A 17,811-nucleotide genomic window follows, 5' to 3' on the forward strand; every position below is an offset into this window, starting at 1 on the left:
TGGACAACTCAGCAGGTGATGCAGCTCCCCTGGATCACATGGATAAGTGATGTTTTGGATCAAGACCCTTCTTCAGACTTCAAACAGTTTTACCCAAATGTCATTGGATATGGTGATGAACCCACTCAGAAGCCAGTCTCAAGAAAGGTCCCGGCCCGAACACCGCCTATCCATTCCCTTCACAGATGCTGCCTGTCCCTACTTTGCATTTTGCTCAGGATTCCAGCATCTGCGGTTCCTTGTGTCTCTGCGAACCCATTCCGAGAGTTTGTTTGAACTCAATCACTACGGCCCTTTGTTCTAAACCAGTTCCACTGACATTGTAAACCTGCAATTCACTCGAGGGGCTGGGTAGAGAAAGTAAACATCACTGTAATTGATCTCATGGACTCAACAACACAAAAATAAACAGAGGACGGGGGTGGTCACGGTGATCTTGGATAGACTATTTCCAAACATGATGACGGGCCAAAGAATTCTACATTCAAAGGAAGTATCCGCCCTGCGCCAACGAACCAAAGGAGAATAATCAAATCGGTTCAGAAATGTGGTTGAGGGATGAATGTTGATCAGGGTATTGGAGAGAATGCAAGAGCTTTTCCTTGGAAAAATTGACATGGCCTCTTGTGTTAATCTGAGGGCACAGCAGAGTTTGAGATCGATAGCCTACGTGAAAGGCAGAGCTAGCATTCTCACTGGAGTACAAGTTCTCGAGTAGAACAGCAATGCGATCACCTGACCTTGCAATCTTTGGTACACTGCAGATATACACACGCAAGGTAACAGCACAGAAACCATTAGCATGGATGATTGTTGAGGACACAGCAGTTCAAAAGACAATTGAGATAAATAAGAATAGATGCAGTGGGCATCAACGGGTTAATCAGCTGCTTCCTGGGGTCAAAAAATCACTGTTTGACCGTGGTAGGGTGGCTTTAGAGTTGTAACACAGAAAGCAGGCGACGTCCTATCCTCCATTCCTGAAACATGAGCCACAGAATGCAAATCCTCAACTATTCTTGAAACAAATGAATATTTTACATAAGTGGAGTGGGCCGGTAAACTTACTTCTGTTTTCGCCAGATTTTGCCGTTACTTGTGATTCTGCAGGTTAGAGACATGCATGAAGCAGACATTTTGAATAGAACTCCTCCCTCACGTGACATCATCAATGGGGGATTGATACCACAAACCCTCGGCCCACCGATGACATCACAGGGACCAAGAGTCACAAGGCATTCGGCATGGAAACAGGCCCTTTAGCCCACGCCGACCAGCAAGCAGCCATTAACACAAACACTTATCTCAATTTTTTATTCTCTCCACATTCCCATCAACTCTTCCCAAATGTGGCCATTCACATGCCAATTGATCTACTGGCTTCTCACCACCATCTTTGGGATGTGGGGATATCCACACTCAGGAGAAGAACAAGCAAACTCCACACAGACTGCACCAGAGGTCAGCACATTTCGACAGGTACATGGATAGGACAGGTTTAGAGGGATATGGGCCAAGTGCAGGCAGGTGGGACTAGTGTAGATGGGACATGTTGGCTGTTGTGGCCAAGTTAACTAAAAAGGCAATACGGGGAGAAAAGATGAGGTACGAGGGTAAACTAGCCAATAATATAAAGGAGGATAGCAAAAGTTTTTTTAGGTACGTGAAGAGGAAAAAAATAGTCAAGGCAAATGTGGGTCCCTTGAAGACAGAAACAGGGGAATTTATTATGGGGAACAAAGAAATGGCAGACGAGTTAAACCGTTACTTTGGATCTGTCTTCACTGAGGAAGATACACACAATCTCCCAAATGTTCTAGAGGCCGGAGAACCTAGGGTGATGGAGGAACTGAAGGAAATCCACATTAGGCAGGAAATGGTTTTGGGTAGACTGATGGGACTGAAGGCTGATAAATCCCCAGGGCCTGATGGTCTGCATCCCAGGGTACTTAAGGAGGTGGCTCTAGAAATAGTGGAAGCATTGGAGATCATTTTTCAATGTTCTATAGATTCAGGATCAGTTCCTGTGGATTGGAGGATAGCAAATGTTATCCCACTTTTTAAGAAAGGAGGGAGAGAGAAAACGGGTAATTATAGACCAGTTAGTCTGACATCAGTGGTGGGGAAGATGCTGGAGTCAATTATAAAAGACGAAATTGCTGAGCATTTGGATAGCAGTAACGGGATCATTCCGAGTCAGCATGGATTTACGAAGGGGAAATCATGCTTGACAAATCTACTGGAATTTTTTGAGGATGTAACTAGGAAAATTGACAGGAGAGAGTCAGTGGATGTGGTGTACCTCAACTTTCAGAAAGCCTTCGACAAGGTCCCACATAGGAGATTAGTGGGCAAAATTAGGGCACATGGTATTGGGGGTAGGGTACTGACATGGATAGAAAATTGGTTGACAGACAGAAAGCAAAGAGTGGGGATAAATGGGGCCCTTTCAGAATGGCAGGCAGTGACCAGTGGGGTACCGCAAGGTTCGGTGCTGGGACCCCAGCTATTTACGATATACATTAATGACTTAGACGAAGGGATTAAAAGTACCATTAGCAAATTTGCAGATGATACTAAGCTGGGGGGTAGTGTGAATTGTGAGGAAGATGCAATAAGGCTGCAGGGTGACTTGGACAGGTTGTGTGAGTGGGCGGATACATGGCAGATGCAGTTTAATGTAGATAAGTGTGAGGTTATTCACTTTGGAAGGAAGAATAGAAAGGCAGATTATTATCTGAACGGTGTCAAGTTAGGAGGAGGGGGAGTTCAACGAGATCTGGGTGTCCTAGTGCATCAGTCAATGAAAGGAAGCATGCAGGTACAGCAGGCAGTGAAGAAAGCCAATGGAATGTTGGCCTTCATAACAAGAGGAGTTGAGTATAGGAGCAAAGAGGTCCTTCTACAGTTGTACCGGGCCCTGGTGAGACCGCACCTGGAGTACTGTGTGCAGTTTTGGTCTCCAAATTTGAGGAAGGATATTCTTGCTATAGAGGGCGTGCAGCGTAGGTTCACTAGGTTAATTCCCGGAATGGCGGGACTGTCGTATGTTGAAAGGCTGGAGCGATTGGGCTTGTATACACTGGAATTTAGAAGGATGAGGGGGGATCTTATTGAAACATATAAGATAATTAGGGGATTGGACACATTAGAGGCAGGAAACATGTTCCCAATGTTGGGGGAGTCCAGAACAAGAGGCCACAGTTTAAGAATAAGGGGTGGGCCATTTAGAACGGAGATGAGGAAGAACTTTTTCAGTCAAGAGAGTGGTGAAGGTGTGGAATTCTCTGCCGCAGAAGACAGTGGAGGCCAGTTCGTTGGATGCTTTCAAGAGAGAGCTGGATAGAGCTCTTAAGGATAGCGGAGTGAGGGGGTATGGGGAGAAGGCAGGAACGGGGTACTGATTGAGAGTGATCAGCCATGATCGCATTGAATGGCGGTGCTGGCTCGAAGGGCTGAATGGCCTACTCCTGCACCTATTGTCTATTGTCTATAAGGGCCTGCTTCCACTCGGTATGACTATAAATCTGGGTTGTTGTAGCTATGAGGAAGCAGCTCTGCCAGCTGTGTCACTGTGTTGCTGGCGAGAAGCCAGATCGATGGCAAGTGTGTGCAGATTATCATATCATATCATATCATATATATACAGCCGGAAACAGGCCTTTTCGGCCCTCCAAGTCCGTGCCGCCCAGTGATCCCCGCACATTAACACTATCCTACACCCACTAGGGACAATTTTTACATTTACCCAGCCAATTAACCTACATACCTGTACGTCTTTGGAGTGTGGGAGGAAACCGAAGATCTCGGAGTAAACCCACGCAGGTCACGGGGAGAACGTACAAACTCCTTACAGTGCAGCACCCGTAGTCAGGATCGAACCTGAGTCTCCGGCGCTGCATTCGCTGTAAAGCAGCAACTCTACCGCTGCGCTACCGTGCCGATTTAGTGGCATTATTTGGGGAGAGCTGATGGGGACGTGGAAAGAATTAAAAAAATTGAGATAAGCATTCGTATTAATGGCTGCTTAGCCCATGAACTCCCTGCTGACGTTCTCCATTGCTTGTTATTCCAACTTCTGCATTGAGCTGCTCTGCTTTCGACAGTCTATCATGGTAACATATTCCTTGCTTTCCTTTCTCTCGCCTTGGTCTTGCAGGTCCACGTTGCACCAAAGTCAGGCACAGTGGCGCCTCTGCTGCCTCACAGTGCCAGAGGCGAGGGTTCGATCCTGACCACGGGTGCTCTCTGTGTAGAGTTTGCACATTCGCTGTGACCGCATGCGTTTCCTCCGGGTGCTCCGGTTTCCTCCCACATCCCAACGTTGTATGGGTTTGTAGGTTAATTGCACTCTGTAAATTATCTCCAGCATGGCACGAGTGGATGAGGAAGTGGAATGACATAGAACTAGCGTGAACGGGTGATGAATGGTCGGCACGGACTTATTGGGCCGAAGGGTCTGCTTCCATCTTTAAACTACAGTGAACAAAGGAAGCAGGGAGATGAGAAACTCGCATTCCACTCTCTTTAACACCCACTTGCAACACAGGCCCTGTGAAGAATACCAAGGCAGCATCATTCGGTTAGTAGAGTAACACAGACCAGGAGAGTTATAACTCATTGAAAGTTCACATCTTGGCTTTTAAGCCGTCGAGGGTGATGCCAGTTTAAACATCAAACTCAATGTCTCAGAACCAGACAGTGAGCTGGAATGAGGACAGAGGAGCAAACCCGAGGCTGCACTGCCCGATGCTCTCCAGGGTCACAGCCAGCGTCTGGGAATGGGGACATTTGGCAGCAGAAGAACAGTAACACAGGTGGGAGTTGGGTGCAGAAATGTTGAAGATAAACATTACAAGAGAAAGTACAGGAATGCAAATCTTGCTCCCCTGTGCTCCGTCCATATGCCTCAGCCCCTAACACAGAACACCACCCTCAACGTTTACCCGCCACACAAAAAACTACCCTGGCATAATTTTCTACCCCAGGGTCTGCTGGACTGTGATTGCATTGGGGGTGAATTTTCATCCAGGCATCACAATGAATCCAGTGGACAAAACAGCATTCCTCGCAACTCATTCTGGATACCTCAGTGGCAGGCTAAATGTTGTGGTAGTAGAGCAAGTTGGAGTTGAGGGGGACTCTCTGTTCAACTTGGGCCGAGTTAGTCCATCTCAACATTAACCCTGAACTCCTGCATCCTAACAGCCAAATTCTACCGGCGAGAGGGATTAAGCACCAATTTGCTGGGCAGGAGCAAGGTGAAGGCCTGAGAACAGGTGAATCAGTGAGAAAAACAAATCTCCTCCTCCAACTGGCAAGTACATTTGAATTTGAATTGCTATAGTTCGTCAGCACCATAAATGTTCATCTCCGCTGGCGAGTCTTCATCCTGAGGTGAACGGTCCCCAGTCATTTAGTTCAGCAGGCCAGTACTGGTCATCCATGTAGTGACTGACTTCAGAGGCTGTGTCAGCTGTCGTATGATCGTGTGCCGTCGATAACTCACTGTGCAGTTGCTGCTCCCACTCAACCTCCACCAGTCGGTACAGCTGCATGGCAGTGCGGGCATCCTCAACAGAGCAGTGGCCGTCACTGCCAACCTGTCGCAGGAGGGAACAAGAGCAAATCAGGGAGGGGGAGGGTATAATGTCTTCCCTGACCATTGCACGTCCCACTGCCAAATTATTCAGCTGTTGCCCACCGCAGAATTATTAATCCTCTCAGGTGGATAAAAAGATCCCACGGCACCATTTCAGAGTGTAGGAGCGATTAGACCAATATATACCTCTCACTAACATATGGTCTTGGTTACACTGCGATTGTGGGGGCTGGCTAGGCACATTGTCGGCACACTTACTACACTACAAGAGTAACGAAACTTCATTGACTACAAAATATTTAGGACAACTCAAGAGAAAAAAAAAATGCTCGGTACAAATGCAAGATGGAGACCAACTAACTCGGCACAAATAGGCCTCCTGGTGGCGTGTGCATTTCAGTGACAGACTGCTTGGTCAATTTCTGGCATGCTGGCTGGGAACCAGCGATTCTGATGCAAACAAATGGTTTCCTCCATGAACCCATATTTACATGTCAACCTGCATTATAACTCCTTCTGTACCAGTTAAACAGGTTTTGCAGACTGCCACGTCCCCATTTTAACACAATCAGCAGGTAAAAATCAATCTATTCAGTGTCACCTGTTGAGTTCAGTTTATTGTCACGTGTACCTCGGTACAGTGAAAAGCTTTTTGTTGCGTGCTCATGTTGAGGCCAACGCCTGCTGAAATGATGCAGAAACAATGTTTTACGGAAGTTGGTTCTTCGCCAACAAGCTGATGGCGAAAAGTGCAACATTTGGGAACACAGTGGTACAGCGGTAGAGTTGCTGCCTTACAGCGTCAGAGACCCGGGTTCAATCCTGACTATGGGAGCTGTCTGTGCGGAGTTCGTATGTTCTCCGTGTGACTTTGTGAGTTTTCTCCGGGTGCTCCTGTTTCCTCCCACAGATGTATAGTTTTTTCTTGGAACAGTGGCAGCCGATGGGGGATTGATGGCGGTGAACAAAATTATGGGAGGCTTAGATGTGGATGCCAGTCGCAAACACTTCCCCGTTGCATAAGTATCCATGACCAGAGGGCATAGGCTTAGGAGACTATTGATTGAGAGTGATCAGCCATGATCGCATTGAATGGCGGTGCTGGCTCGAAGGGGTGGAGGTAGCAACACACAACATTTAAATGGCATCTAGTCAAGCACTTGAACTGCCAGGGAATAGTAGGCTATGAACCAAATGCTCGTGAATGAGATGTATATGGATGGGTAGTTTATGGTCAGGATGGGCCGAAGAGCCTCTTTCCAAAATGTACAACTCTATGACTAACATGTGGCCATTTTTTCCCCCCTAGAACCTGATAGTGTGTGCAAAGTTTGCACACCCAAGACTTTAGACTTTAGGGATACAGTGTGGAAACAGGCCTTCCGGTCCACCGAGTCCACGCCGACCTGCAATCCTTGTACACTAGCACTATCCTAAACATTAGGGACAATTTTACAATTTTTACCGAAGCCAATTAACCTACAAACCTGTACGTCTTTGGAGTGTGGGAGGAAACAGGAGTACCCAGAGCAAAACCACGCGGTCATGGAGAGAACATAGACTCTGTACAGACAGCAGCAGTAGTCAGGATCGAACCTGAGTGTCTGTCGCTGTAAGGCGGTTTATGGTCAGTCAGGTTGGGCTGAAAGCTAAGTGGCTGTTTTGGGACTAAAATAAGTGGCTGTGTTTTTCCCCCTAGAACTTTAATTAACAGTGTCTACAAAGTGCGCACACCCAAGAGATTGAAATTCCAGTGTAATTATAATTTTATATGTCACAGGAGGCTTAGAATGATCTCCCATACACTGCAGGCAAACTATCGGGCATGGCACTGAAGAGTTTTCTGATTGATGGGCACCCTCTTTTGGACATAGCAAACCATAATTCCAATCTTCTTCGCTGTCGCGTGCTGGAATAGCAGGGCGACGCTAACAGAACCAACAAGCTCATCAGGAAGGGTGGCTCCGTCCTAGAAGTGGAGTTGGATTTGTGACAGGTGGTCTTGGAGGGGAGGATGCTCCTCAAACTGTGGAGCATCTTGGACAATACAGCTCACTCCCTCCATGGCACACTGGTCAACCTGAGGAGCACCTGCAGCAACAGATGACGCAGTACAGAATGCCACAGGAGATCCTTTTTCCCTCTGGCTGTCAAACTGTACAACCCTTTTCTGTCGTTCCTTCCCTTCCTCTCCCCCCCACCCTCCCCAATCTTTGCACGTCCCCAATCCTGGACTTTCCACTCGTCACTTTAATTTCGTGTTTCATGTATCTTGTTGTGTTTTATGAATTGGGCAGGCCAATTTCCCTCCTGGGATAAATAAAGTTCTCTCGTATCGTATCAGCCTGTGTACTCCGGGACTGCTGCCCTCAGCTGGCCAGCTGAATGTAAGCAGCCTTACCGTGCGTGACCTCTCCCTTGCAGTAAGCCATCAGTCTGCCACTCACTTGTATGGATTGGCGCAGGAGCTGCTTTGCGAGATTCTTCAGGGACACAGACTCTCTCAATGGGAAACCAGCCACCTTCTTCAGGAACGGCATCTTACTCGTATCTCTCGTGAGAGATCTCGGATGAGAATACTTCAGAACTTTAAAGTCATTGTGCAATGCGTGGCCGACCACAACTTTACCTTCAAGGATCTTTACGATCTGAGTAAAAGCAAAAATTAAAAATGATTTATCTGATTTATCTTCCCCGTCCAACATCACACACACTGCCTCGGCAAAGCCACCAACATAATCAAAGACGAGTCGCACCCCGGCCACTCCCTCGTCTCCCCTCTCCTATTGGGCAAACGGTGTAGAAGTATGAAAACGCACTCCTCCAGATTCAGGGACAGTTTCTTCCCAGCTGCTCTCAGGCAACTGAACCATCCTACCAACCATTAGATGAATTAACTTTGGTAAAGATTATAAATTGTCCCTAGTGTCTTGAATAGTGCTTGTGTACTGTGCTGTGTCTCTACAGACATAATAAACTACAGATGCTGGGTTACAAAAAAATATACAAGGTGCTGGAGTAATTCAGCAGATCAGGCAGCATCTCTGTAGTATATGCGATATTTCATGTCCAAAGAAGGGTTCCGACCCAAAACATCACCTGTGCATGTTCCCCAAAGATGCTGCCTGACCTGTTCAGTTACTCCAGTTTTTTGTATTTATCTTCGGTGTAAACAGCACCTGTAGTTCCTTGCTACACTCTCCAGAGATGCTGCCTGACCCGCTAAGTTACTCGAGCACTGTAGATTTCGATGTTCTATGTTGAGTAAATCACACAGGTGATTCCCTGTGCACTCACCTCCGTCTGGGCAAAGTTAAACTCTGTTGCAGTGGCCATATGTTGCTCGCGGATGCCGCTCCACCGTGTCCGGTAGTCGGTGATGGCACCTTCCGGCCTCACATACTTGTCGTAGATGACGTGGCCCTGATAGCTGACGATGCTGCACCTGGCCAGCTCCCCCAGCCCCCCGTTAGGGCCGGTACCCACCATCTCACAGTCGATGGCCACGCACTTGGCGGCGCTGCAGCAGAAGCCCCCCAGCTTTGCCCTGGGGGTAGCCACGGTGCCCGGCGGCTCGCCGAGACTCGTCCGAGCGAGTGGGATCATCCCGCGTACCAGGGGGCCACCCTTGCTGGGTTTGGTTCGTTCACTTTTGGACTTGGTTTGCTGGGCACCAGACGAGGCACAGCAATCACCATTCACGTTGGCACCACTCGGCAGCTCAGTGCCTTCCTGCCTCTGCAGGGGGGAGCTGCCACCCAGCCCTACCTTCTCCCTCACCCGACGTCGTTTCAGTAGCCCCCTTCTTTCCAGGAATGCTTTCCTTTCCAAAAATCGTTGGTACCGCCGGCTGAGTTTCTTCTTGCGCCTGGCGTTCCGGCACTCCGGGCTCTGGTGGAGGGGCCTCGCTGTGCAGGAGATACCATGGAGCAGCCACCTGGAGGCCGAGCCTTCAGGCACTGACACAGTGAGATCGTCTGCTTCAGCTACACCCGGCATCCTTTACTCACACCACCCCCACTCAATGGCTGTTGAACCTAGATAGAAGAAAGGTCCTTTAATTCAAGAGTTTAGAGACATACTATGGAAACAGGGCCTTTGGCCCACTTAGTGCGCACCCAGCATCGATCCCCTGTTCACACCAGTTCTTTGTTATCCAAGTTCCTCACCCACTTCCTACACACCAGGGGCAATTTACAGCAGCCAATTAAGCTACAAATCCGCATGTCTTTGGGACATGGGAGGAAACCGGAGTACCCGCAAGGAAACTCATGCGGTCACAGGGAGAACGTGCAAATGCCACACACAAACACGGGGTCAGGGATCAAACCCACGCTGTGAGGCAGCAGCTCTACCAGCTTCCTTCACCACTGTATTGCCAGTTAAAAAACAATGTACAATACAGTCTGAAGAAGGGCTCCAACCTGAAACCTCGTGTTTCAGAATGACAATAACCTTTATTGTCATCCAAAAAGACAAGGCTTTTGGATGAAATTCTGTTACCCACAGCCCCACATGTTTTGCTCATGATTCCAACATCTGCAGTTCCTCGTGTCGACAATAGAAGTTACAACAGAGAAAAGTTTGGGATGGTGAGATGTTAAGTTTGGGATGGCGAGATGTCTTAGAGGAATGCATGAGGGTTAGAGAAACAAGGAACATTTCCACGTCATAAATAAAAGTTTCTAAAACTCGTGCTCAAGGTCTGTGGTAAGACTAAGAGAAAAGATTTAGAGGCAATGTGAAGAATTGGACCACACAGATGGCGGTTGAAATCTGAAATACACAGCGTGAGTGAGTGAGTGAGTGGGTGATGAGCGGGGGGTCGTATCGCAGGGGGGTCTGTATCGCGGGGGGCTCTATCGCGTGGGGTTGGGGTCCGTATCGTGAGGGTTGAATGTCCGTATCGCGGGGGTGGTGTGTCCGTATCGCGGGGGAGTGTCCGTATCGCGGGGGGTTGAGTGTCCGTATCGCGGGGGTGGTGTGTCCGTATCGCGGGGGAGTGTCCGTATCGCGGGGGGGGGGGGGTGTCCGTATCGCGTGGGGTTGGGGTCCGTATCGCGTGGGGTTGGGGTCCGTATCACGGGGGGGGGGGGGGTGTCCGTATCGCGTGGGGTTGGGGTCCGTATCACGGGGGGGGGGTGTCCGTATCGCGGGGGGGTTGAATGTCCGTATCGCGGGGGTGGTGTGTCCGTATCGCGGGGGAGTGTCCGTATCGCGTGGGGTTGGGGTCCGTATCGCGGGGGTGTGTCCGTATCGCGGGGGTGGGGTGTCCGTATCGCGGGGATTGAGTGTCCGTATCGCGGGGCCCGGGGAACGGCCCTTCACCTTCCACGTGCTGCCGCCGCCACCGTTCCTTCCCCGGCCGCACGTTGGCCCCGCCTTCCGCCGCTCCTCATTGGCCAGGACGCTCCACGTCGGCACGCTCGCCCGCAACGCGTTTACGTCAGTGGTGGGCGGGGCCCTCTCCTGTGGGCGGGACCCTCTTCTGTGGGCGGGGCTCTCTCCGGCTGGGCGGGGGCGGCGGAGAGGGGGAGCACAGCGCCTCATCCCCAGGCGGCCGCCAGCGCCCACTGCCGGACGGAGGGCAGGCAGAGCACCTCGCCTCGTCGCCAAACATCAGCTCGGCGGTGTCCAGCAAAGATAATAGAGGAGCAAGATGGACAACTCCTGGAAAATCGCGCAGACTGAAGTGTGGTCCTCAACGGAGCAGAACGTCCTCCCTTTTAGTGGGCAAAACCCGCACCCTTGTGCCTCTCGCAGTGTAATCAGTTTTGTGGGGGAACAATATGTGTTAAAATGTATGTGCTAAAATACCATAAAATGCAGAATATATCTCATCCATCCATCCATCAACTCACAGATTTTTGTTATTTTTCTTTTAAAATGTTTTCCCCCTGCTTAATTTTATTAATTTTATTAATCCTCTCTGATTTTATTCTTTCTTACTGTTTCTGCCCATTTCCCTCCCATCCTTCCTCCCCAACACCCTCTTTTGTGCAGTTTCCCCTGACTTTGAGATCCATTTATCTCTATCTTGCCTCTCACAGACACACACACAAACACACATTTATATATAAACATAGCACAAAAAGTAAGCAAATTTGTGTTTGGTAGATTATTTATTTGTTGTACTTGGCAATAAATCTTATACCATTGGAAAGCCTGTTTATTTCCCTTTTAAATGGTGCCACATTTGTAAGGAACATGCATTTGTGGGATGAGCAGCAGAGATGAGTATATGGGTTGCGCCCATGAATAATTTGCCAAATCTTCTCTGCCAATGCCAAACAGCTTATTCTGCTGTTGCTATTGCCTCTTGTTTTGAGCTTCTGGTACCCCCAGGTGCTGACAATCAGGTGCCTGATTGGCAGCATCTGTGAGCATGGGCCCTGCTACAGTGGTCAGTAGGTGTCTGCTCCAAGAATCAGCATGCCACGTTTGACTGATCTGGATAGGGCCCGTGCGATAGGGCAACTTCAAGCTGGTGTTCCGCAAAACCAAGTTGCGGCATTATTTGGAGTGAGCCCTAGTACCATCTCCAAAGTGAAGGCCAAGTTCCATATAACGGGGGATGTCAGAGACAGGCCGCGAAGTGGGCTTCCCAAGAAAACGACACCCGAAGAAGACCGTTTCCTCACCCTGTCAGCACTTAGGAACCGTAGGCTGTCTTCTACAGATTTGCAGTCAAGGTTTGCAGGACGATATGCCGACGGCTAATTCGGAACAGACTGCACGCAGCCGATCTCCGGTCTCATAGTGCTGCCAGGAGGCCTGCCATGACTGCCCTTCACCGTCAGGCCCGTTTGCGCTGGTGTCGGCAACACGTGCACTGGAACCTGAACATGTGGAGGAACGTTATGTTCAGCGATGAGTCCAGATTCTGCCTACGGCAGTTGGATCATAGGGTCAAAGTGTGGAGAAGACGCGGAGAACGCTATGCTGATTGCTGCACCGATAGAGTAACATCTTTTGGTGGAGGCAGTGTGATGGTGTGGGGCGGCATCTCCCTCACTGGAATAATGAGGCTTGTCATCATTGGAGGCAATCTCAATGCAGAGAGATATCGAGATGAGATTCTGCAACCAGTGGCAATCCCATATCTCCACAGTCTGGGACCGAACTCTATCCTCCAAGATGACAATGCTCGCCCCCACAGAGCAGGGTTTCTCAGAGACTACCTCCAGAATTTGGGAGTGGAGAGGATGGAATGGCCTGCCAGCAGTCCTGACCTCAACCCCATTGAACACTTGTGGGATCAGCTTGGGCGTGCTGTTCGTGCCAGAGTGACCAACACAACCACGTTGGCTGACTTGCGACAAATGCTGGTTGAAGAATGGGATGCCATCCCACAACAGTGTGTGACCAGGCTGGTGACCAGCATGAGGAGGAGGTGCCAGGCTGTTGTGGCTGTGTATGGTTCTTCCACACGCTACTGAGGCTCCTGTTTATTAAATGAATAAATTGTTAAATTGCCAATATGTCTTGTTTCTTCAGACTTCAATCATCCAATCCACCAAACAACACCGAACAAGAGTCAATGGCAGAATAAGCTGTTTGGCATTGGCAGAGAAGATTTGGCAGAATTTTCATGGGCGCAACCCACATACTCAGCTCTGCTGCTCATCCCACAAATGCATGTTCCTTACAAATGTGGCACCATTTAAAAGGGAAATAAACAGGCTTTCCAACGGTATAAGATTTATTGCCAAGAAGCATTGTTACAACAAAGAAATAATCTACCAAACACAAATTTTCTTACTTTTTGTGCTATGTTTATGTATATAATAAGTTAAATTTGTGCACAGTGTGTGTCAGAGCAATTATCTTTGTTCTCCAGTGCCAACGACTGCCCGGAGGACAAGGGTCATGGATTCTAGGAGCAGAATTAGGCCGTTCGGCCCATCAAGTATACTCCACCAGCATGGTAGATCTATCTTTCCCTCTCAACCCCATTCTCCTGCCTTCTCCCTTTGCCTTAGGGTCCAGTATGTCCTCCTTCCACTCCACTTCCTTGGGTTGTAGACTCATTGAGTGATACAGTGTGGATACAGGTCTTTCAGACCAACTTGCCCACACTAGCCAACATGTCCCAGCTACACTAGTCCCACCTGCCAACATTTGGTCCATATCCCTCCAAACCCGTCCTATCCATGTACCTGTCTAACTGCTTCTTAAGTGTTGGGGATAGTCCAAGCCTCAACTACCTCCTCTGGCAGCTTGTTCCATACACCCACCACCCTTTGTGTGAAAAAGGTGCCCCTCAGATTTCTGTTATATCTTTTCCCCTTCACCTTGAAGCTATGTCCTTTGGTTGTCGATTCACCTATTCTGGGCAAGAGACTGTGCATCCACCCAATCTATTCCTCTCATGATCTTATACACCTCCATAAGATCATCCCTCATCCTCCTGCGCTCCAAGGAATAGAATCCCGTGCACCCCACCCCATCTCCCACATTCCCCCTCCTCTGTTTCCCTGCTTTTTCCCCCTCCTGCATACACTCGTCTCCCTCCCCTCTTTTACACTGCCTTTATTCCCTTTTACCGACATCCTTTCCTCCGGCTTTACATCTCTCTCCTCTCCTTTTCTGAAACCTTTTTATCCACCTCTAACCTTTGTCACCTATCTGACTCTCAAAGCCCACCTCACCTGGATCCACCTAACTTTTTTCTCCTCCCCCCTCCCCCCCCTCCCCCCCTCCCCCCTCCTCCCCTCCTCCCCCCCCTCCCCCCTCCCCCCTCCCCCCTCCCCCCTCCTCCTCTCCTCCCCCCCCCTCCCCCCCCCTCCCCCCCCCCCCCCACCCCACACTTCTCTTTCCCAGGTTTCTCCCCACCCACTTCATCAATCTGAAGAACGGTCCCGACCCAAAACATTGTCTGTCCATTCCTTCCTCAGATGCTGCCTGACCCACTGAGTTCCTCCAGCAATTTTTGGTTTGGTCAAGATTCCAGCATCTGCAGGCTCTTTCTTGTGTCTTCCTTTGACATCATTAGGGTCAAGTGTCCTTTGTATTGAGATATCACCAAGGATCTAATTGTCGACAACTTTCAAATGTGTTGCAATACATCTAATTACTGTTGTTTGGAGTACATAATAAATCTAAAAAGAGTTGCAGTCACTAACGATTATTTAAATGAATTCTGTCAGTTAGAAAGCTATGGGAGAGAGTGACTAGGTCAAAAACTAGATTCTGGAGCTCAAGATTCCACCTCTACAGTCTCTTGTCTCTTCACATAAAATAATGTTATAAGAGGATCTCTTTAATTTTAACCTCACATATCGTGGTGTAAAAGAGTAAGAATATCTCAGAAATGCAAACATAATCTGTAAAATACCGCCAGACTCAGGAACAGCTTCTTCCCCTCAATTATCAGACCTCTGAACAGGCTCTCCATTAGCTAGGGTACTGTTCGATTCACCTCTACCCTATTACAGTCATTGGACTTTGTCTAAGGAACTGACGCAATACAATGTTGAGAACTACACTCCATTTTTCCCCCTTTGCTCTATCTATTGTACTTGAGTTTGATGTGATTAGAAACATAGAAACATAGAAAATAGGTGCAGGAGTAGGCCATTCAGCCCTTCGAGCCTGCACCGCCATTCAATTGATCATGGCTGATCAATATGATCATGGCTGATAGGTACATAGGTACATAGATTGGTACATAATTACATAGATAGGTACATAGATTGTATCTATGTCTGGTATATCTGATCCTTTTGGATAAGCAAAACAAACTTTTCACTGCACCTCGGTACATGTGACAATATTAAGCCTAAACCTAAACTGGAAATGTGACCCTGAGCCTCGCAGTACCACTAGTAGAAGTGACTATTTCCACCTGAATTGAGACAAATGCAGTAAACATACACTCCTAGGAAAGTTTGACGTTAATAAATTGCCAGAGGCCCCGACATTTCGGCTTGGTTTTAAGAACGTGTCATTAATGTTTGAATCTCTTCAATCGTTTGAGCCAAATGTCAGCTTTGATGCTGGGCTTCACTGAAGATTTCCATGTAATTCTAGGAGAATAGCTCTCTGGCCCTGAGGCAGGAACGCCAGCAAAGGACAGATTATAAAAATGCTTACCCACTTATGCGCCTGCAGCTTCTGAGCCCCACAGGATCACTGCTGTTTTAAAGACTCTATCTCAATAATTTGCTGTGGCTTTGAACTACAGTCCCCACCCACCTGGCTTAACTAGACCATTCAGAAATGTACTGAACATGAAAGCAGGAATGGATAGAGTTTGATGTACCATTAGTTAACTCTCTCCATAAAATTCTTTATTTAGCACAGGTAATAACAGCTTAATGGGTTAATGTGGCCCCTTGGGTAACATCCTTGCCTGTGGGAAAATAATTTGTGGATTCAATTCCTGCTCCAGAGACATGAGCATAAATAATACGGACAGATACTTGCGCTGTACAAAGTCAGGTCCACACTGTCACAAGTCTGCACTCTGTATCTTTCCCTTAGCTCTACCTATGGTACTTGAGTTTGGTTTGATTGTATTTATGTACAGTATTATCTGATCTGATTGGACAGTATGCAAAACAACGCTTTTCAAAGTACCTCTGTACATGTGACAATAATAAACCTAAACATAAGTTAATGTAACATGCAACTCCTGTAGCCTCATCTACTGCATCCTGTCGGTGTTCCCTATGTGGGCTTCAAGAGACAAAGCATAGACTCAGACTCAGTGGCGATTTTGCTGAACACTTGCACTCGGTCCATCAAGACCTACCGGATCTCCTGGTTGCTCTTTAACCTCTTTAACCATGTAACTAGTATACGGGCGATCGCTGGCCGGCACAGACTCGGTGGGCCAAAGGGCCTGTTTCCATGCGGTATTTCTAAACTAAACTACCAATGGTCACATCTTTGGAATGTGGGACTAAATCGGAGCACCGTGCTAGATATGTGGAACGAGCTGCCCGAGGAAGTGGTACAGGAATAATGTCCAAAAGACATTTGGACAGGGTCATCGATAGGAAAGGATCAGAGGGATATGGGCCAAATGCAGATAAATGGGACTAGTTCATGAAGCTACATTGGTCGGCATGACCACAGGGCCTGTTTCTACGCTGAATAACTCTATGGCACCAGAGGAAACCTATGCGGTTTCAGGGAGATCAGGCAAACTCCACACAGGCAGCGTCCAAGGTCATGACTGACCCCGTGTGTCTGATGCTGAGGGAGCAGCTCTAACCAGAGTGCCAGTAACAAAGATTAGAGTACATTTTTTACTTGCAGCAGCATAACAGATATGTAAACATATTACACTATAAAAAACATAATCAACAAAAAAAAAGTTCAGAATATATTAAAATAAATAGACAATAGTAGCGCAAAGTTAAAAATAATGTCCCTAAGTCTATATAGTTCGGAACCTATTTGGAGATTGTAGTGTCTAATAACCTGATGGTTGTAGGGAAGAAGCTGCTCCTGAATGGGCGGCACGGTGGCGCAGCAGTAGAGTTGCTGCCTTACAGCGGATGCAGCGCCGGAGACTCAGGTTCGATCCTGACTACGGGCGCCGTCTGTATGGAGTTTGTACGTTCTCCCCGTGACCTGCGTGGGTTTTCTCCGAGATCTTCGGTTTCCTCCCACACTCCAAAGACGTACAGGTTTGTAGGTTAATTGACTGGGTAAATGTAAAAATTGTCCCTAGTGTGTGTAGGATAGTGTTAATGTGCGGGAATCGCTGGGCGGTGCGGATTCGGTGGGCCGAAGGGCCTGTTTCCGCGCTGTATCTCTAAATCTAAAAAAAATCTAATGAATCTGGACGTTACCGTTTTCAGGCTCCCATATCTTCTTCCCGAAGGCAGGAGTGAAATGAGATTGTGGGTCTCTGATGATGATGCTGGCTGTCCTTTTGAGGCAGCGACTCATGTAGACCCCTTCGATGGTGGGGAGGTCAGTACCTGTGATGGACTGGGCCGTGTTCACCACTCATTTGCAATCTTATTCATTCCTGTCTCACAGGGTGAGTGAAAATGTGGAATTATCCACCCAAAAGGAGGGCTGGGCGTGCAAACACAGCTCTCAGTAGATGAACAGATTTATCGCTGGAGGACAGTTATTAGGGCGAGGCTCTGATCAGCTGATTAATTCAGCCAACACTTAAACTAGGCATAGACACAAAATGCTGAAGAAACGCTCAAGAGAGAGCTAGCTAGAGCTCTTAAGGTTAGTGG

General features: G+C 48.2%; 1 protein-coding gene across 1 annotated transcript; it reads right to left on the reverse strand.

Moving 5' to 3' along the window:
• Positions 1-2,591: 2,591 nt before the first annotated feature.
• On the reverse strand, positions 2,592-10,964 carry LOC144608909 (apoptosis-enhancing nuclease-like). Its single transcript, XM_078427150.1, has 4 exons — positions 10,931-10,964; positions 8,900-9,639; positions 8,050-8,250; positions 2,592-5,603 (listed from the first exon to the last, which is right to left on the reverse strand). The coding sequence occupies exons 2-4, from the start codon at positions 9,599-9,601 to the stop codon at positions 5,388-5,390; spliced, it is 1,119 nt and encodes a 372-aa protein (XP_078283276.1). The 5' UTR covers positions 9,602-9,639; positions 10,931-10,964; the 3' UTR covers positions 2,592-5,387.
• Positions 10,965-17,811: the final 6,847 nt, after the last annotated feature.

The sequence above is a fragment of the Rhinoraja longicauda genome, chromosome 33 (genome assembly GCF_053455715.1).
Source record: "Rhinoraja longicauda isolate Sanriku21f chromosome 33, sRhiLon1.1, whole genome shotgun sequence".
NCBI lineage: Eukaryota > Metazoa > Chordata > Chondrichthyes > Rajiformes > Arhynchobatidae > Rhinoraja > Rhinoraja longicauda.